At 35.6% G+C, this 22,297-nt stretch overlaps 2 protein-coding genes across 2 annotated transcripts; both read right to left on the bottom strand.

Annotated features, from left to right (window-relative positions):
- Positions 1-6,330: 6,330 nt before the first annotated feature.
- On the bottom strand, positions 6,331-7,500 carry LOC143582330 (uncharacterized). The gene is made up of 5 exons (XM_077064928.1): positions 7,457-7,500; positions 7,232-7,378; positions 7,092-7,153; positions 6,717-6,870; positions 6,331-6,611 (listed from the first exon to the last, which is right to left on the bottom strand). The coding sequence occupies exons 1-5, from the start codon at positions 7,484-7,486 to the stop codon at positions 6,420-6,422; spliced, it is 585 nt and encodes a 194-aa protein (XP_076921043.1). The 5' UTR covers positions 7,487-7,500; the 3' UTR covers positions 6,331-6,419.
- A 588-nt stretch (positions 7,501-8,088) lies between these two features.
- Positions 8,089-21,728, bottom strand: LOC143582328 (uncharacterized). Its single transcript, XM_077064926.1, has 23 exons — positions 21,624-21,728; positions 19,791-20,088; positions 19,489-19,708; positions 19,287-19,366; positions 19,088-19,200; positions 18,882-19,022; positions 18,613-18,792; positions 18,333-18,527; positions 18,111-18,248; positions 11,727-11,813; positions 11,472-11,630; positions 11,270-11,340; positions 11,077-11,182; positions 10,892-10,987; positions 10,646-10,798; positions 9,942-10,091; positions 9,748-9,792; positions 9,493-9,570; positions 9,195-9,311; positions 8,936-9,059; positions 8,480-8,580; positions 8,269-8,346; positions 8,089-8,100 (listed from the first exon to the last, which is right to left on the bottom strand). The coding sequence occupies exons 1-23, from the start codon at positions 21,726-21,728 to the stop codon at positions 8,089-8,091; spliced, it is 2,847 nt and encodes a 948-aa protein (XP_076921041.1).
- Between the last annotated feature and the right edge of the window lie 569 nt (positions 21,729-22,297).

The following is a 22,297-nucleotide window of genomic DNA, read 5'->3' as shown; positions in this document are numbered from 1 at the left end:
CGATCCACAACATCCTAACAAAGTATGCAAGTTAAAGAAATCAATCTATGGATTGAAAAAAGCATCTAGAAGTTGGAATCACCATTTTAATGAATAAGTTAAGAAATTTGGGTTCATCAAGAATGGTGATGAAGCTTGTGTGTATAAGAAAGCTAGTGGAAGCATCATTACCTTCTTAGTGTTATATGTTGATGACATACTACTATTTGGGAATGACATTCCAACCATGGAAAGGGTAAAAGCATGGCTTGGAAGTTGTTTTTCTATCAAGGATCTTGGTGAAGCCGCCTATATTTTGGGAATAAAGATATATAGGGATAGATCAAGGCAGTTGATAGGTTTAAACCAAAGTGCATACATTGACAAAATCTTGAAGAGGTTCAAGATGGAGAACTCTAAAAATGGTTTGGTACCTATTCAAAGAGGAACGATATTGAGTAGGTCTCAATGTCCAAACTCAAAGGATGAGCAAGAGAAAATTAATGGAATCCCATACGCATCGGCTATTGGATCCATCATGCATGCAATGGTATGCACTAGACCGGATGTGTCATGCGCTATAAGCAGGACAAGTAGATTCCAACATAATCCGGGAAGTAGCCATTGGATGGCGGTCAAGAGTATATTGAAATACCTTAGAAGGACTAAGGATATGTTTCTAATAAACAGTTCGGGTGAGGACGAACTCGTTGTAAAGGGTTACACGGATGCGAGTTTTCAAACCGATCGAGATGATTCTAGATCACAATCGGGATATGTTTTCATTATGAATGGTGAGGCAATCTCTTAGAATAGCTCAAAGCAAGACGTGGTAGCATTATCCACCACATAATCGGAATACATCGCCGCCTCATTGGCAGCTCAAGAAGCTGCGTGGATTAGAAAATTCATTGCCGACCTAGGGGTAGTTTGTACCATTCAGGACCCTCTAGAGATCTTTTGTGACAACGAAGGTGCAATTGCTCAAATCAAGGAACCTCGTGCACATCAAAAGACGAGGCACATTGAGCGGAGGTTCAACTACATAAGGGATGAAGTTGAAAAAGGAAAGATATGTATTCGCAAAGTTCACACCGATCAAAACATTGCGGATCCACTCACGAAGCTCCTTGAAAGGCCAAAGCATGAGGGTCATACTTGTGCCTTAGGACTTCGATATTCTAGTGATTGGATATGATCGAATTTTGTTTTTGGATATCGGAACAATTGTTATTTTGACTCATTCATATGATTATGGTTTATGAGTATGACATTTTGAGTTATGTTCCATTTTAGCATGTTTAAATCCATGAATAAGTTACTTATTCTAAATGTCCGTAGTCGCTCATATTTGTGGGAACAAATATGAAGGTAAGACTATTATAAACTTGGATTGGTGGATATTCATGGGATATGAATATAGAGCAAGCGTTGCTGCCAAGGTTCATAGATATTTATGGGTTATAAATATTGGCCTGACCCGCTCTCAAATGTTACTACATGAAATCCTGGTGATTGATCATAAGTAAATTTGAGTAAAGGCGACTATCATAGTATCCTCCGACCTGAGATACATATTGGGTCTTGATATTCACCAAGTATTATACTTTGACTTAGTTCTTCGCTGCTCTAAAACATGACAGTACATAAGGCTAAGATCAGGTCTGGTACAAGGTGATTGTGAGAGACGTATGTAGTCAAGAGGGGATTTGTCCCTCTTATTCGTTGAGAGTGAGATGTCTAAGGCCTGAAAAGTTAAATCAACAGAGAATGATCACTCTGTGTCTCTGGATTTGACATGAAATCTGTGGCAAAAGGATAAATGATAGATGTACCTAAATCATTTCAAGGGACTTGAAGGGGATGATGTTATTGAATGGCACTTCGTCATGCGTATTAGGGGTAGTAAACCGTAGTTAGGCGGTATTTGCTACTTGCATTAATCTTCTATGTATCTTGTGCAAGTGGGAGATTGTTGGACTCGTTATGCCCAAGACACATATTTTTATTGATGTGGCTAGTATGTCATGATCCAAGTCGGGTCATACCCAATAACAAGCTAGACAAACACCAATAATCTTTGGTTATATATGATATGATCATAACAAATGAATATTAACACTTGAGTTAATTGGAAAGGGGTTTCTAAATAAAATGTACTTGTGAAATAAATAAATCATGTGGATGATTTATACTTTGAGAGAAAGCATTCCATATTGTTGTTTAAGAGAGTTAAGTAACAATATATTAAGCATGTTACCTACAATGTGTTATTGTTGTGTATAACACAAAGCATTGTGTATGACACAATGCAAGGTACATATATATATGGAAAGTATGAAAATAATAAAAACAAGAAAGGAAGGAGGGTGGCCGCCCCCCCCCCCCTCTCCCTCTTCTCTTATTTTATTATTTAATCCACCTTAGTGGAGACATGCAATGCTTCTTATTGGCTCCTTGGGGTGGTGTCATTTTTAAAAGATTTCTTTCTATTATTTCTCTCTACAACACACAAGTAACAAAAACTTAAAGAGGAAAAATCCTCTCAACTCTTCCTCTCTTCACTCTTGGATTCGGCCAAGATTAAAGGCAAGGAAGAGGAGTTTTCAAGTGAAAATCCTAGCTAGAAGTGGTGTATTATCGGAGGCTTGGGGTATGCAAGCTTGAGGACCTTCCCTTTGAAGTTCTTGCCCTTCCATCATCTCCTTCTTCACCCGGATTTGTTCTCTTGAAAGGTATCCTTACATGCATGGACTTATAGTGACATGCATGTGTTTGATGTATGTATTTCGTATTTGGATCAGGGCTTGGGTGTTGCATGTGTAAAATAGGTTTTATACATATCAAATTAACAAGATTTAAAACTTATATCCGCTGCGTTTTTGGTAAAATAGGGATTTAATCACTTTGATAGTCTTGTTAAAACCCAACAGCAATAAATCATCAATATTTCTAATAAGCATTTCTACTTTATTAGTACAGACTTGAGAGCATAAGTTTTTGTGCACATGAGGAGTGACCTGATGGGCTATGTTGTTCTTTTCTGCACCTCCAACAATCTTCATATCTTCATCATCAACAGTTGTCTTCACATCATCTTCTTGTCTTCACTCCCTCTTGGCTTGAGCTCTCTCCTTGAACAAATGCCATTCCTTCAAAGTTTATTGGCACAATAAGCTTGCTTAATTGAGCTTCCCAGTCAGGTTCCCCAGTCAGTGTCAACATTGCTTTGCCAACGATCTTGAACTACCATGCTCAATACTCTTGGTCCCTTGATTCCTTACTGCTTTCTCATCAGTCACATCCACAATCTTCAGTTCGTTCACAGGCTTGACAACTATAACATTTGTGCACTCCCTTGCAAAATGACCCGGCTAATTTGCAGTTGTAGCACCACATTTTCTCTTTGTTGAACTCAATAGTGTTTTTTCAGCCAGTACTTTGAAAGCTGCTCTTTCCATATTTCTTGATAAAGTTTGTGGCTTTGTGACTGCCATGGCCATTTGATACTTGATATTCATCTCCTCCAGCTCTTGTTAGTTTATCTCTGGAATGTCACCCTGGGTAAAATTTGGTGGTATCAAGTTACCTTTAAGTAGTTCTTCATGACAGGCCATGAAAGCATGAAACAGATTTATGTGATAATCGTCAACTGGAGTAGTATGAGAATTATTGGAGCTGCTAGGCTGTGCACCTTTAAAGCTTGATTCACCATGTTTGAATAGAGCTTTGAAGAGACGGATCACTTGAACTAGCAAATGATACACATGCTTGATTTCCCATTTCTTGAACACTTGAATGAAAACCCTTAACACCGTTAGCAACATGAACACTCAAATGGGCACGACTGAGAAAGGTTGTTCCTGTCTTGGTTCCCATGGACACACCCGCTTGATTCAATGAAGTCACATGATTAGACATTATGAGTTTATCATCTATAGCATATGATCGAATGATTAGGATCAAATCAGTGAGGGTGGTGTTATACATGTCTCTTGTGCGTTTGATTGCGGTCACATTGTTGTTCCATGTGTAAGGAAGCGAGTTAAGAAGCTTTTTTGTTTATCTCACCAACTTCACAAATAATACCGGTACTTCTCATCTTTGTATTCAACGCTTCAAACTGATCAATGATAGACTCAATACTTTCACCTTGAACATGGTTAAACATGTTGAATTCTCTGTTTAGCATTTCTTTTCTTGATTCCCTCATTTCCAAATTTCCCTCAAATTTCTCAATGAGCGCCTTCCAAAATCTATGGTTGTGGTACATTCTTTTACACTTTGTGTAATCTTCTTGTCTAAGAACATTGTCAAGTATCCAACCACCTTTTAATCAATAGCAAATAATTCAAAGTCTTTGGGAATGAATGAACTAAGAGGTTTTTAATTTCAACAACGACTTGATTTTTAATTTTAGGACGATAAGGACCCTCTTTGATAGATCTAATCATTCTCATATCTTGTGTTCTTGCAAAGTTCATGAAACGGTATTTCCAATCAATAAACTCTTCAAAACCAACCAACTTAAGTGGTTTGTTGTTTGAGCCCGATTCATTGTCCTGAGAAGGTAGTGTTTCAAGAGAGATACTACTTCAGTAGCCATTTTAAGTTATTAGTGAAATGAAATTATGAAGAGAATAGCGAACAGGGAATAGCAAACAGGAAACAAGGATCAAGGAACAGGGATCGGGGATTGGGGAACGGGGAAAAGGGATTAGGGATTAGGGAACAGGGAATAGGAACCGGAATTAGGGATAGAGAACGGGGAACCGGGAATAGGGATCAGGGAACAACTTTTTAAACCCAACTACCAAGAACACCAAATCTTAGATCTAGTCCATATCAAGTAAGAACAAGATTCAAAGCATACTAGATCTAGCAATAAACACAAAACCAAACACGGATCTACAACTAACACGATCAAAATCCGAAAAGAAAGATCCAAAAACCTCAAAAAGTTGAGCCGAAGCTCTGTGCCAATTGTAGGTTCCCGGATAGATCTCCCAACAATGTATCAGATCAATCCGTGTTGAAGGTGAGTGGAAATCACCAACAACACTCGGATCTCGGATCGTGTTCTAGCCTAAAACCCGTAAAGAGAGAAAGTAAAGGTGCCAAGTCTATAGAGCATGGATTATATTGTTCTATTTATACTCCATTTCCTAGGTTTATTACTTGGGCCTCATGGGCCAGCCCAAATGGATAATTACATTGTTTATGGTCTCAGGCCCGATACAACCAAACTAAACAAAAGCACACAACAAATCATTATTACACAATACATCTAATACAAAAGCCTAATCAAAACATTTAACATAATTTGAGACCCAACAGTACCAATGATTAATACTTTTATTGAAAGGTCGTTCAATACATAGTCACATAGATCGCGGTTCGCTCCGGTACATGAACGGGGAACGGGAACGCAATTCGCTAGTGAGGGCGTATTCGGTACGTAGGGGGGTAGGTTCATTTCGGTACGGTTCGGTACAATGTACCATAGATAGAATCTGGTTCGATGTTCCCAAATCCCAATTTAAAACAAAATGTACCAAATTCAATTTACCATAACATGTAATAAAAATTACCAAAATTCAAAAACCACCAGATTCTATTAGTTTTAGGTTTTTTGGTACATATGATTGAAAAAGAGAGTATGGCAGAGATATAATAAGTATGATTTGGGTATCTGTGATAATTGAATATACGCATGATATTAGAAACAATAATATTGTTAATTGATTGTCTTGGAATTTGGAAAGCAATAATATTGGAAACAGAAATCGAAGAGTTTCCTAATTTGCCGCCTAAATTAAAAAATCAATAAAATTAATATATCATAATATGGTAACGACGAACCAGGTATTAGAATTCGATTTTTCCATCAATTTAGAACGGCGAACCTTTCAATTGAAATCGATTTCTCCATCGATTTGGAATGACGAACCATACAATTGAAATCGCGAATTAGTAGCGATCGGAACGCTAGCGATTTCGATCCGGTACAAAACGATTCAATACGAAAATCGCGGCTTCCCTAGCGATCTATATGACTATGGTTCAATACATATAAACCAAAAGAATGCAAAAGGAAAATTATAAGGACATATCCTTAAATCAAGAAGTCTAAATAAGGATGAAATATAACTAAAATATAATTTCCAAGACCGTTTGAACACACAAACAGCCCAAATGGACCGACCCATAGTTCTATAAGGGCAAAGGTGGTCGCATGAGAAGAAAGAAGATGCTTTTGTCACATCATTATTACATTAAGTACAACTGTACACACAATTTCTATAATGGCACAATGTAGCATGTTCTTGACATATCAGACTCACTTGATATACAAGCAATTTACACTTACAACTAAGAAACAAGAGAACTAATTTTCAGTCATTGCCTATGTTAGATGCTTGTCACCTCATCAAATACCTTCAAGTTGGGTGGTATTCAAGTCCTGGTGTCCTCATGTTATGCGACACTGCATTTAGAATTATACTTCGCAACTCAATGCAATGTGGTGGAATGAGATCACATAAACTGGAATAATAATAACAAATGAAGTCTGGGAAATCATGGCTCAACACCATCATCATCCTGACTGTGCCACTGTAAAGAACACAGACCTATGATCAAGAAAGAAACATGCAAATTAGTTGAATCTGAATTTGTAAATACTAACAAAAGATGTGTGTGTGTGTGTGTGTGTGTAATGAGTGAAAGATGCAAACCGGCTCTGTAAGTTCGCCACTCCTCAAAAGAGGTTCCATGAACCGCAAAAAGTCTATCAGAAGAGGCTTGAAGTATTTCCATCCTTCATGATCATCTTGACTGAGCAGTTTTGGCATGAAATCTTGGCGAGTAACTAGCTCAAGCCATGTAAAGCTGCAGAATATGCAACATCAAATAATAAATGATCAATACTATAAATAGTTAATGGCTCTTAGTTTATACTTTATATTCTCAAATAGATTATTTACAGTAGTTTTTCTCATCAAATATGCACTAATTGGTTTGATAAATGTACCCACACATGTATGCAAAAGTGAATCGCTAAATTAGTAACTAAACAGTACATATTGCTTTTAACTGCAAGCCGCACGTACCAGAATTCAGGAAGTTTTGCAGGCTGCAGGGTATGAAATGATTGTGCTATGGATGCCAAAACCTGTAGAAGCCAAGGAAATTAGTAACATGATACTGAAAAGTACTAATGAACTTTTTTTTATCAAAGAAAAACAGATACCTGCAAATCTGCACCAACAAAGACGGAGTTCACACTATTAATGTGATTAAGAATGTTGGTGAATATCCTGAAATATGGCTTAGGATTGAATGCCGTTTTCCTTTCATTTGCATCTTTTATAATGATTTCGACAATCACAGCTAACACCTGTAGTATAAAAGGCATATCATGATTATAATTACCAATGATAAAAAAAATTTTAAAAATTATTTTCCAATTATGTACCTTTAGTAAAAGAGAGAGCTTGTTTGTCATGTTATAAACTGGATGAAACTGGCCAAAACAAGAAAAGACATGTCAAGTTGATGAAATAAACATTGAACATGCGTATATAGAAGCAATTTCCATTAACCCTACCTTAAGGAGCGAAAAAATTAGGTCTGTGCATAGATCTATAGCAAGGAAAGATGATGCTTCTTCTTGCTGGTGATACTGCATGCAACTTGCATTGACCTCAACGGCTCGGTAGTGTGATACAACGAGATCCTATTAATATATCAGGCCATCATTAGCATGCAATAATTAGGTGTTTTCGTGTGTATATGTGTATGTGTGTGTGTGTGTGCGCGTGTGTGGTTAAAGACAAGGGAAAAGAATTATCAGAATCACCAAGAGAATGTAAAAGAAACGGTTTAGCATATCATCAGATCGTGCCAACACGTTTTGATAAATGTCTTGAAGAAAATAAGCATAAACCGCATCATTTACACCATGGGAGGCATGTATCCGGCACCATTCAGAAAACAGCATAGAGACCTGCAGAATACACACATTTACAAGAGTTAAATGATGATAGCATTAATAGAAAACTTCATTAGAATAATTAACACATCATGTAACCGTTGTAAAATCTCCCCTTATATATCCATCTGAACAATGATAATGAAATATTATATTAATTTACTTATAAAGGTCATCACATTTACTTATTTGATTTAATAGATATAATGGTACTATGCATATCATGAACTATCATTATTGATGAAAAATCAGAAGTTGATAAGAAATTGCAAAGTACATTGAAAGAGTGTTATTACCTGCCCGGGGAGAGGATCTGGTTCAGAAGATATCAGTGCAAGATTATCATCATTTCTGGCTACAGGAAGGTAAGTCACCTATTTTTTTCCAAAAAAATGATCATAGTTCGCATCAAATTTGATATCAACAAGAACGGTCGTATTAATCCTTCTTAAACAATTACATCGTTTTGGACAGAACTAAATTTACGAGTTAGGATTAATATCAAACCTTGCTCAATGCATCAATGACACTACCAAGCTCAGATAATACTCTGGCATCACTAGCCTCTAGTGTCTTCACAAGGGAAAAAGCAAATTCTATAGCTGTCACTGCACATCATATAATAGTTAAAGCATATCTGTGATAACGTGTAACAACTGAACATTAGTAGCATGGTTTTTGCAAATGTGGACATTATTTCAAAGTGAATGTGAAGCGATATGGATACGATAAACAATCATGCCTTGACTTAATTTTATCCATTAATCGGTTAACTTCTCAAAATTAATATAAAGAACATCAGAAGAATAGCTCTGATTGCATTGTGCCACATGTGTGTTACATTTACCTAGACATGCTATAATATTCTTTCAAGTTAACTATGAAAAGTATAGAATTAAATGTCATTAGGTTACTATTCTTTACATGAGTATTTAAATTAAAAAGGGTCTCGTTTAGACATACCACTCTTTCCTGCATAAATAAGCCTGGCCATGTGCGCACTATACTCTGCAAGGTTTAGTAACTGTCTTCTAATTAGGCCAACCGTAATATCTCTGTTGAACTTCTTATCATCAGCATTTAGTACCTGCTTGCAGAAACAACGCATCAATTAAGTGTTAAATCAGGAGAAAGCAATAGTGAAACCAAATAAACACATTCTTAAATTTCAAGCAACTCTGCGAAAACTAAATTGCAATCCATGTGAAAGAAATGATCATACCCAACCAGTCAGCTCTGTCTGCACAAGCTTGTTAACATCAAAAATGGTAGCTAAGACAGTAAGATGAGAATCGATACTTGCAGTGTTGGATGCATTTATGTATAAACCTTCAAAAACCTACAAAGAAGTTGGTAAATGTAAAGTGAAATGGAATAACGGGCACGTTGGCTTAAGACAACTAAACCCTAATAAATAATAGTGGCTAATAATAATCTAGATAATAATAGTAAAAGTATTAATAAAATAAGATTTTGGTTAGAAAGATAATATGTAACCCAAATAACAGAAACCGGTATACCTTCTGAGCCACAACCAAGGCAGCCTCATCTTTGCGTATGCATTTGAGGATAACCGCACGAACCTCTGCAGCAGCATACTGAAAACAACCATCAAGTTAATAACTTAATATGAAAGCATTCAAATAATAAGGTTGAAGCGTGTGGAAAGAAGGAAAACCATGCTGACTTCGGATTTTAGTTTAGAAATGGATTCATAATAAGCAAACAATAGGGATAAATAAACTAGTTTATAAATGATAATGATGAAATAATACCTGTAGTTGATCTTGGGTAGCATCATTAGCGATCAAACACTCAAGCTGAAACAATTGACAGTGAAACATAAGTTCTTATAAAGCTTTACAACAATATTTTGTTAAGCATAGCATGTTCAAACTAATATAAAAAGATGCACTGTTTCCATTCAGAAGCTTAAAAAAATTCGAGTAAATTATAAACAATTTCAGACCTGTCTTAACAGGACCAGGATTTTAGACATCACAACATCTGTCGTAAACGAAGGTTCAATCGCTTTGCTAATGAATCCTTGGGAACCTTCTATTTGTTTCTTTCTAATCGACACATGCAGATTGATTTCCCTTTTGACGATAATAAGCCCCTGCAGGACACATGCACCGAAATATATAAACACAAGTTGCAAGGTAACATAACCATCCTGTCACTAAAACAATACTAGAGATTGGTATTAACTGTTATTTTCAAGTACATAAATTGTATTAGGCAAAGCCATATAATTCAGGAATCTGCTTGTAAAGAAGGAAGACCCTTAAAAATTGACTGCATGCGTTAAGAACGAATCTGAAGTATTTCATTACCGTATTCTGTCATCCTATCAGCTTCTTGCTCAAAATAGCTACCCAAAGATAGATTTGCCATTTTGAATGCCATATTATCCATTTAACCTCAATCTATTAACTTTCTGAAGTTGAATAGTTATTTGCTTATCCGATGAGCTTATTAATCGCTTATTTATTTAGCAAAATTGCATGGAATCTGAGAATTTTTTAGCAAAATTTCAGCAGTAAATATTGCGGTGCTTATGCTGCCTGCTATTGTTTTAAGTTTTCGGGTGACTGATAAGCACTTTAGTATTTAAACTCGTTGAATGTACTCATGTCAGTGCTATTTAATATCAGAATATTTGGATCAAACCTTCTCAGTTGCATCTCTCTCAATCGATGCACACCCCAAATAAAGGTTTTCGCCAACCACACGTTTAATTGTGTCTTCCAAGAGTTCACTAGCGAAATTCAAATCCTTACCAGCGTTTTGTAGAAGAGTTGACATCATATTGCGGAGCGGTTCCTACAACAAGGGGGAAGCAGAGTCAATAACAATATTATATAACTTTAAAGTTGTAAAACTAAACATTATATAATTAAACAGTCAACACAAAACCTGGCAAGTGACAAAAGACAGACTTCCAGCCAGAGAAGTAACCATAAAGGCTGATGCATTGTATATGGAGTCCTCATCCGGGTCGCTTGTGTAATCCTGTCAGTTTGTATAAAAAACCTTGAGTAAATATTTAGAGAAATTTGAAATTTTGATCATATAAGGAACTAACTGAACAAGAATGACACCTTTAAGGCAAGTTCAATAGCTGTTTGACTTGCTATAGAAACGCTCCTATTAACAGTAGTGGCAAGTAGTTCATCGACAGCCTTATGCATGACCGTTGGTAATAAACTGCAAAAGTAAATTGTAACAACTATCATTTTTGTGAAACTAATACTGGTTTTCTACCTTGATCTGTGAAAAAAGAAAAAGTCGAACCTCAGCAAATGTGTTTTCAGAAATGAAGATTGGTTTTCTGCTATAGAATTATGGGAAGATGAGTTCTGCATCTACACAAACAAAAAATAATTTAGAATGCGCGTATCAATCTACCAAAAGTATACTTAAGCACCATCATGGAGATAAATTGGATTCGTTTGTGTAATGTTACTCAAGACCCAAAGAATGAGAGTTGATCGACCTTTGCACTTGTGTGATCCGCATATGATTCAGATGTTGATGGTTCAGGATCATCAGTGTCCTCCGTTTCTGGACTATATCGGCTACATGCCACATTCAAACTTGCCATTTGCTCGGAAAGTTTATTGGAGGCGAGCAAGTCAGCATGCGATTTAAGGACCTAGAAAACAATTTATTATTTTCAACATTGCATGAATGAAACATAACTAAAACTAAATGGTATAAACTATAAAGAAACCATGTTGATAGGGTAAACCTTTGAAAATACAGGAACTGTCTCCTTAAAAATGTTCCAAATATCCCCGGAGTTCTCTTCAACCTCGTTCAGGAATCTATGGCACTCCTGAGATGATAACAAGCTTACATCAGTGAGCTTCACAATCATTCATGGTCGGTTAAAGCATGGGATGTTGGCACAATTGTTGTTTGGCCCAAGTGTAAAGCCCAGCTCAAGAGTTATTAGGGTTTTATATATTTGGTAATTGTAGGGCCAATATTCTATATTGTTTTTAGGATTTTATATGTCGTTTTAGTTTGCTTTTAGTCGGTGTAGTACGTACTCGGTACATTTAGTTTGTACGTTTATTTTGTAAGTTTTGGATAAATGGGGACCCTATAAAAGGGTCACTTAACTCATTTATCCAACGAACTCCAACCCCTTTTCACAATTCTTGGAAATAAAGAAGTTTCTTTGTCTCATCCACTTCTCTCCTTTTCTCTCTTTCAAGCAAATAAACCAAACAAACTAAGATCCGAGATCCGAGTGTCGTTGGTGATTTCCGCTAACCAACAACACGGATTGATCCGAGTCAAGTATTGAGATCCATTTAGAGGACCTACAAGTGGTATCAGAGCTTTCGGCTCGACTTTTTGTGGTTTTCGGGTCAAACTTTTCGATTTTGGTCTTAGTTTTTGTTGGATTTGAGGTTGATTTCGTGTTACTCATCTTTTGGAGTCCCTTACACCTTGGAAATACACGAGAATCACTAAATCCAAGTTTTTAGTATTTTAAGTTTTTGTATCTGAGCTCAGATTCGGCTTAAAACTCAGATCTAGGCCGATTTATTGATTTTTATACTAAAGTCTTTTTGACTTTTTGGAAGTTTGGGTGCTATATTCTTAAAAAAAAAAAAAAATTCGCATCGGGTGCTGTAGCAATCGTGGGGGGGGGTACTGTAGCAACCTCTTCGCTTCGCATCGGGTACTGTGGCAACTCGGTACTGTAGCAACTCATGCGAAACACTGTAGCGACTCGGTACTGTAGCAACTCGGTACTGTAGCAAAAAAAAAAAAAAATCTAATCGAGTTAAAAAAAATGTCTTACGAATCTAAGCTTAGAGGAAATCTGGATATGGGAGAAAGCCCAAAGGAAATATTGAAAAGAGAATTCGACATGTTTACACATATTAAAGGAGAATCGATTTCCTCTCTCATCAACAGATTTGAGTCACTCGTCACCAAAATGAGAAGTGTTGGTATCATCAATGGTTTGTTTCAGATCAACATGAAGCTGTTGAGTTCACTGCCTTATACATGGAGCATCAATGTGGTTACCATCAAAAGAACCACAAATCTGTATACCATGACACTCTCAGAGTTGGCTTCTACCATCAAGTCTTTTGAAATAATATAAGATAAGCTCCAAACGAACAATCAGTTCAAAGAAAATAAAGTTGGGACAAGTAATAAAGTTGGGACAAGTGCTGCCGGTAAAAGTAGTCATGCATGTCCTATCATTCCCGACACATCACCAGCTGATGAGGTAAATCACAATCTTTGTTCTCAAGCATGCATCAACAAAGTCACATACTATAGATATCATCAAGACGAAGTTTTGAAAGAAAATGCAAAACTTCGTCAGTTAAATGCTGAATATGTAAAAGCTGACAAGATCTACGTTGAAAAGATTAAAACTCATCACGATGATGTAGCTAATCTTAGACTTGAAATTTTTCAAGAAAAGCATAATGTCATTTATTATAAAGACATAATTAATGATTTAAAAGAAGAAATTAAGAAATTAAAACTCGAGGTTTCTGATAAGAAAGAAAAGGAAAAACAAGTCGAAAGATTTGAGGCATCATCTGAGAAGTTAGATGATCTTATTGGAGCCCAGAGAAGTACTAATGTTAAAGCGGGGTTGGGGTACGATTACACTGCCGTACCACCACCATTCAATGATAACTACACCAGTTTGCCCCACTTTAGCTATAATACTTTTCCAGAGGAAGAAATGGAATACGAGGTTGGTAGAATACCAACGCCTGTTAAATTTGTTCCTGCTGCCTCTCAAACTGCTGCTCCAGTCCCATCATCTGATAAATCTGACATCAAAGTGTCTTGTGTAGCAACTGGTGATGTAAATGGTGGTGAATGTGGGACGGTTAACCTGGGTTGTAAGCTAAAAAGAAAGTTAGAACCACGTTTTGAATCATGTGTGGATCTAACCAAAACTATTAACAATCCAGTTTGTAATAAAGTTTGTGAATCCATGTTGGGATTTTTGATGTCGGAATCAAAAACTGTATTTTGCGAAACCACTAGTGAAGACAGTTGTAATGATGTACGTAATGAAAGTTAATGTTCTTCTTCTGACTCATATTATGAAACCGTTTGTGATGAAACTTTTGTAGAAAAATGTGTCAACGAAAGTAGGCCCGTTAAGGTGAACATATCAAGTTGTTCATCATCAAGTTGTGAGACTGAGGATAATTCATTTAAAAACAAAGTTTTTGAAAATGAAAAGACAAGTACGTCGTGTAAATATGTTCCACCAAATAAACGATCATTTTCTCAAACAACCAATCAATCAAGAAACCCTCAGTCATACAACTTCTGTGATAACAACTACTATGGTCATTATCAACAAAATTTTGTTGATCCATATTATACAAATGTGTTTTATAATCATGTTCTTTTCCATGGATCACCTTTCCCACCACACCAACCACATTACAGTTCAGATGAGTTTTTTGGCACTCCCAGGAAAAAGTGTTGTTTTGTGTGTGGTCACTCTTCTCACCTTGCAAGACATTGCAAGCACTGGTTCAAGCAACAGCTTGATATTCAAAGGCGGCTTAGTCAGTCCCCAAAAAGAGCTTTTAGTAGCCATGATTCAAGGACTGATCAAGCTGATAGTGAACCTAGTGAAATGGATGTGAGATCCAAAGTAAATAAATTAAAACACAAAAAGAAACCTTTTTGGAAAACCAAGAAGGATAAAATCAAAAAGGATCCAAAGACTGTAAAGTCTGAGGATTTACCAAAAACAGTTTCAAAAGCAAGAAAAGAGAAGTCCAAAATTGTCAAAACCAAGGAACAAGTTTTTGCTTGGATTCCTAAGGACCGCTCTTCATCAAGTGAGACTCCAACAAGAAATAAATGGTTTTCAGGAAATAAAATCAAGTTTGGTCGATTTACGGTTGACCTTCCCGGGAAAAAAGTATCCCGGGAACCCATGTCTATTTGAAAGCTTAGTGCATGCAGGGTCAATCAAGGAGGACTATCAATAGTATTAGGTACTTAGATAGTGATTGCACCCGGCATATGATGGGAGACGAACTCTTTCTATTTGATGTTAAACCATTTGATGGCGGATTCGAGTCTTTCATAAGCGACATGGGAGGACAAACTTCATGGAAGGGAAGCCTTGTTTAAATGGTTAAACAACAACTTTTCGAGCGTTTCTCAAACCAACCTCGTCCAACTGCTTCTCTCAAGTGATGGATCCAACATCAGCTGTTGGATCTCGGTTTGAATCTCTTCAACTTTGTCATACAATGTGATAATGCATGCTTAAGATAGTCCATCTGACAACAACTTTGCTGACCTTTTCACTAAAACCATCGATCATGCTCGATTTGAATTTCGGGTCGAATAGATCGGCATGATCAATTTTGATTAAAACAAACTATCTATCTTTTTGTATATAAAATTGTAAATATTTTTCAAATATGTCACAATTTTAGAGGGAGAAAATGAGTTAAGTTTAACTCACCAAAAAGATTTTCAATTCATCTTAAGAAAAGCAAAAACAAATCATTCGATTTACCAAAAAGATTTTATCTTACTTTTAAGAAAATCTAAAAGGAATTGTCCCGTTTAGAGGGAGCTCCTGCTTAGAGGGAGTCGGATATTTACCAAAAAGATTTTATCTTACTTTTAAGAAAATATAAAAGGAATTGTCCCGTTTAGAGGGAGCTCCTGCTTAAAGGGAGTCGGATATTTAAAATTTTTAAAATTTTGAGAAATTGATCCGACCATTGGAATATGATAAGAAATTATCTCTAACGATTCTAGCACATGAAAAGAGTAGATAAAAAGCCAACAAGATCATTGCGTGATGTGTAGATAGGCTTGACAAATGAGTAAGTGTCATATTGATATAAACTTAAATATCTGCCTATGCTAGTGGTTACACGTTATGAAGCGGTTGCCGACTCCAACTAAAGTCATATTAATGAAGGCTGAAATGCAATTAAACATGTCATACCCAAGCCTCTCTTTACCTTATCACAGTTGTCTTATGAAAAATCCGTGTCATTTTTAATTTTTATTGAGTCTAATTTTTATTGAGTCAAGAAAAGAGTCAAGTAAAGCGTCAAGAAAAGCAAGAAAAAGAAAAACAAAAGAGTCAGAAAAGAAAAAGAAAAATCAAGAAAAAGAGTCAGTTCTAGGAATTTTAACTTCTGCTTTATTTCTTCATTTATTTTGATTCAAGCCTTGGACTTTTTCCTGCGCGATAATATGGTATTATCCGACCTGATTGTTAAGGCCCTGAATCTTCTGCTTTGTTTTATTTTCTTTCTTTTGTTCAAGCATTGGACTTTCTCTGCCCGATAATATGGTATTATCCGACCTGATTGTTATGGCCTGAACTTCTACTTTATTTTAATCTTTCTAGATCGAGTTAAGTGTACAAAGTTTCAAGTGCACAAAGTCAAAGTGTCAAGTGTGTTAATAAGATTACTGTGATCAACTAAGAAAGGTTTAGGTCAAGTTGAGGTGACATGTGAAAGCAAATTAAGCCCGAGGTATGATGGAGTCTGTAATTTGTCGGATTAAATGGGGACCACACAAGAATTGTGCCTAATTATACGTATCATGTTGACATCAAAATACTTGTTAAGTTTAAAGTGGACAAATTATATCTACAATCGACTTTGGGTTCTTGGCATAATAATGTCCAAACAGAAGTGTGATCTAGAACGTTAACAGATAATGTGATTCCATGTTGTGATCTTTCTCAGAAAAATAATTTAGTAAACGTTTTCTGTAAATATTATTGATATATAATATTAATTTCATATTTACTCCTATCTTTTATTGTTTATTTGGATTTTGTTTTATTTTAGTTTTAACTTCAAAATGTTATGTATATATTTTCGTTATATTTAAAATATATGAAAATGCCAAAAAGATTTTATGTTTTTATTATGTTCGTATATATTTTGTTAAACTTTGTTTCATTCAAAATCATGTGTTTTGTTGTCAAGGTCGTTCATGCAAAGTTCGTTAGAAATCGGGGACTTAAACAAATTATTTACAAGTTGAGGGATTGAAATTGGGAGGGCCTATGAACGATTTCTTCTTGACCCTCCAGAGGGTCTGTGAGCGAATCTTATCGTTCTAAGGTTTGTGCAGCTATACATGGACAGGTAGATCAAGATCAAGTCTGCTTGGAGTTGCAGATGTTGAAGCACTTAAAAAGAAAACGAGAACGTGAAAGTTGGTGGTTGAACCTAAAAAAGGAACTGATTGTATCTGAAGACAAGGAAAGAAACCAGTTGGCTCAATAAAGTCAACAAGAGAAAATTAGATATCGAGCCTCCCGCATCTGATGTTTCTAAAATTTGCTGTTGCTGATCCTTCCCAGAAAATAAGATTGAAGTTCAAGTCTATAAGACTGGAAAATAAAGAACTGTTCAAGATCCAATCTGGTTCAAGATCCTGGATCAAGACAAGTACTAAGTTTCAAGAAATAAAGACGAAGCAAAGAACTTGACGAAGGTTCCTCGACATACTCAATCTTAGAGGGAGATTGTAGGGCCAATATTCTATATTGTTTTTAGGATTGTATATGTCGTTTTAGTTTGCTTTTAGTCGGTGTAGTACGTACTCGGTACGTTTAGTTTGTACGTTTATTTTGTAAGTTTTGGATAAATGGGGACTCTATAAAAGGGTCACTTAACCCATTTATCCAACGATCTCCAACCCCTTTTCACAACTCTTGGAAATAAATAAGTTTCTTTCTCTCATCCACTTCTCTCCTTTTCTCTCTTTCAAGCAAATAAACCAAACAAACTAAGATCCGAGATCCGAGTGTCGTTGGTGATTTCCGTTAACCAACAACACAGATTGATCCGAGTCAAGTATTGAGATCCATTTAGAGGACCTACAGTAATGTCTTGGCTAGCAAGTTTTATATAAACCGAGTTATAGTTAGACATTAGAAAAAGAGAAGTTGATGCAACCGAGTTAGGGTTCATCAAGAGTCAAACCAAGTTAGGGTTTGAGGATTGTAATCAGTTTTTTGAGTTAGATTTTCTGATTATTATAAACGAGAGTTATTCGTTTACTTGGTGTTTGGTGTTTGATTATCGATCTGGGACTTGATGGGAGCTCTATAATTTTCATTTACCTCTACGAAAATATCTTCAGATTCTCTCAAATTAGTGCCCAGCCACTCCTCTAAATCCAGGAATTCTTTTGCAGATGCAAGAGATGCCAATTTGATTCCTAGGGCCATGGTTACAAGATCCAGTACAGGTGACAGGATCTGTGACACATAAAATTTGAAAAATAAACATAACATACAACACATAATAACTGTGAAGAATTTAAAAATGAATATTAATCTGACCTCTAACTTCTCAAACAAGTCCACAACTTTACTCATGTTTTCTAGATCCAAAACGAGGGAATGCTTTAATGCTCTCGATAGCAGCAAAGGGTTAGCATCCCACAAACGGAGTATAATTCCACTCTTGGAAGAATCCTTAAAGACCATAGGTAGAACGGATACAGAAACTTCATGTTGCAGAAGGTTACCTGATGTCTGCATATTTAACCAAGATCTATGAGAATAAAAACAACATAAATAACCAAACAGAATAAGTTAATCAACAGTGTGGAAACATTACAACAACATGGGCCATCCCAAGTAAAACCACTTCAGGGAAGTTTTTTAGAGGAAACTCCATTATTGATCGCACAGAATCTGCATGGCCGTTTTCAGCTAATAAGCACAACACCTCGAGCAAGTCAAGGCATAACCATGGTTGAATAGCATGGCGCAGTTGATACTGATGATTAACATATTCCTGAAATAAGTAGGTATGCAAGGTTTTGATGATTAGATCCAACAAGTGTAACTCATAAGACACATAGATCCCAGTAATCTTATTTATACCATTTGTCTTTTGGAATGTGCAAATGTGAATACTTCTGGCTGTGATGTAACGGCTTGCTTCAGAAACAACAACTGAGATTCAGAGATCTCCCATACATTGCCACAAACAGCATCAAGCGGAAAAGGATCCTGTATTATTTTCTAATAAGTACCACCCAAATTACAAAAATGTCACTTCTATGGCTAAAAGTAATCCAATCACTTACCTGACATGCGTTTCTATAGCAGGACATGAGTAAAGAAAATGTCACATCAGCACAAAGCTGAAAACCGTCTGCTCGTAGCCCTCCACAATGGTAAGACAGTTGATTCCAAGAGCCTGTGGTTTTCAAAATTAGTGTTAGTATAATTGTGCTATTTTATTTTCCATTTACATGAACTGAAAAACAGGAATAAGAGTCATACCTAGCATTTTAGCAAAGCGTGAAGCGCTCGTTTGCGTCGACATTTCAGTGGGGTCTACATTAATGTGAAAGTCTGTCCGGCTGAACATTTAGGAAGTAAAAGGAAACATACAAAGAAAGAAAGAATGTCAGATGATTAACAAATTATACGGTGCATATAATTACACGCGATATATTGAATAAGAAAGTAATCATAGATTCACCTCAATATCTTTACATCCGGGACTTTGTCTGCTAAGATAAAACGGCAATTTGCATTTAACCAAACTTCAAGTATAATCGCCTTAAAGGAATCAACATGTTTGGAAAGTGCTTCTGATTTCTCAAGAGTACTGAGCACATCTAGCACTTCAGCTGCATCTGTATCTAATGCTTCATCATTATCACACAGTTCTTCACACTGTGAGATACAGAATTTCCTCCCTGCAACAGCAATATAACTCTCATATGCATGCACATGTTAATAGCGATAAAAATGAAGACGAAAACAGAAAAGAAAGCTCACCCTCAATTTTGACATCATCCTTTTCTGAATCTAATAAAGTTAGTCCAAAACCAACTTTTTCACCCACTGATAACTTCAGCGCGGCTGAAAAACTGTCAAGAAATTCTTCAGTGATTCGTCTATTTTTCACCAAACCAGTGAATGCCAAACCAAAGTGAGGTTTTTGGATTAATATTCTGAGGATTGATGCGATTGTGGGTTCCATATTTCTATCCCCCAAGCCGTCTTCGTTAATATTGAAGTGGCCCATGCATGTTATAACTACCAGAATACTTTCTTCTGGTCCATTATCAAGATACTGCCAAATGAAAGAATTTTAAGTGATAAATGTGATCAATGTGTTTGTAGATGTATTAGAATTACCATGACATCTCCATACATACATACATATATATGTATGTATGTATGTATGTATGTATGTATGTATGTATGTATGTATGTATGTATGTATGGCCTACAAAGATGAAAGGACACAAGAAACACCGGCAACATAAATATGAATATATGATAAAAAAAATATTTCTAATACTAAAGATACATGAATCTTGACTTAAGAACTTGCTATTATATGTTATTTTAGTAAGCGCTGACTTATTAAATTTGATTCTTAGTTAGCTGGTTTCTTTCATTTATATCTTCTCCAGCCAATATATGATTTTGGATATTTGTGCATTCATAAACAGGAACAAACAGTGTTGAGTTACTTCTACAAAGGATAGATCAACAATGAGAATAATTTCATCCTGTTAATTTTCATTTATTACCCGATTACTAAAATAAGAAAACAGGAATTACAATATAATTGTTACCCCATATGATGTTATGTAGTAATTTTACAAACTTTAGTTTCTTAAGTTTAACTTCCAGAACCTCCAACCTTCGAGACATTAATCTGAATGACTCTTTCAATACAGTCGTTTATTTTTCAAATTGCGTGCTCAAACGTGCAAAAAGGTATTTATAAAACGAAACAGCCATGATTAGCATAAAGTAGTTATGTAACGTTTTGATAACCCGAGCATCGTATCATATGTATTTAAAAGTTATATGGCATGAAGACAGCATCAACAAAACAATTTTAAAACAACTAACAGTTAGTATCATAACCACCATATGACAAATTGACTTGCATCCCTACCTGGTATTTGGATGAGACAAATGCTCTATTTTTCATACATTTTAATGAACACAAAAAACATAAAATTAATCAAAACAGTAAACAGACACATATTTGCATTCTTTAGACTTTAGATGAGAAAATCATTGAAATAATCAATCCAAATAAAACAAACACAAGCAGAAAAAAAAATCATAAATGAAAAGTAAAAACAAACAGACCCAATTTCACAAATAATTTCATTTTTAGCTCAACTCCCGAATTGAAATTCCAATATAAAAATCCGAAACGTTAAATTAAAAAAATAATCTAAACCCTAACCCTAGCTAGAATCACCAGCTCATTAATTTTCAATTAATCCACCAACAAAACTACAACAACAAGTAAAAAAATCCTAATTAACACAAAATCAAAACTTCCCAAACAATCATACTCATTCCACACAATTTTAGCATGATTTTCAACATTTTACCGGATTTAACTAAAAAGTAAAAACCCTAATTAACACAAAATCAAAACTTCCCAAGCAAAATACTCAGTCCACACGATTTTAGCATAGATTTCAAGATTTAACTTCATCTTCAAATTTGACACATACAAATCTCTCAAAAACATCAAAAAAAATAAATATAATAAAAATTAAAATTAAAAAAATTAGATAGATGTATATAGCATATACACATATATGAAATCAAGCAAATGATAAATCTATATACCTGAGCAAGATCTTGAACCACAGATTCTTGATTTTGTTCATTCAAGCTCGCAAGCAAGTTCCTAACTTCGGTTGAAATTCTTTCAGCAGTCTGATGAGCATCCATGGCTAAAGAAGCTGGATCGGAGTTAGATCGAAGTTTGAATGACCGATCTGATGAAACTGTAGGGTTTGGAGTTCAGGTGACGGTGAGAAAGGGGATAGTTTTGCAGTAGTGAAAGCAGCAAGAAGTGATGTGATTCAGTGGGGTTTGACGTGTGCTTATATAAGCAAGCGATGACAAGTGCATGGATTTAGAAACATGTTCTGGATAGTTCCATATTTCCCCCCTCTAGTTACAAAAGATACAAATTAAGTCCCTCTTTAAAAGAGAGGGTTTTATTTTTTTCGGATTAAAAGACTCCGTTTGATAAAATATTTTCAACTATGCGAGCTCGTTGTAAGTAGTATGTTTATGTAAAGCCGAGGCTCTAGTATACGTGACGATAAACATGTTAGATTGTGTAATAATAGTTTATTTGCTTTGTAAATTCTTGATAAATTATAGTATCTTTTAAGACTAAGGTTGAACATATGGAAAGCAAAACGTTGGAGAGAAAAAATGGTGATTGTTGTGTATACGTGGTTGATCTCGTCTACTATTAGTGGAATTGAATATAACTCGAAAAGAATAAA

The sequence above is a fragment of the Bidens hawaiensis genome, unplaced genomic scaffold, assembly GCF_021521415.1.
Source record: "Bidens hawaiensis isolate Kalapana, Puna unplaced genomic scaffold, B.hawaiensis_p1.1 tig00031531_1, whole genome shotgun sequence".
In the NCBI taxonomy this organism is placed as follows: domain Eukaryota; kingdom Viridiplantae; phylum Streptophyta; class Magnoliopsida; order Asterales; family Asteraceae; genus Bidens; species Bidens hawaiensis.
Note: the sequence above shows the minus strand (reverse complement) of the source record. Positions and strands in the feature narration are given on the sequence as shown.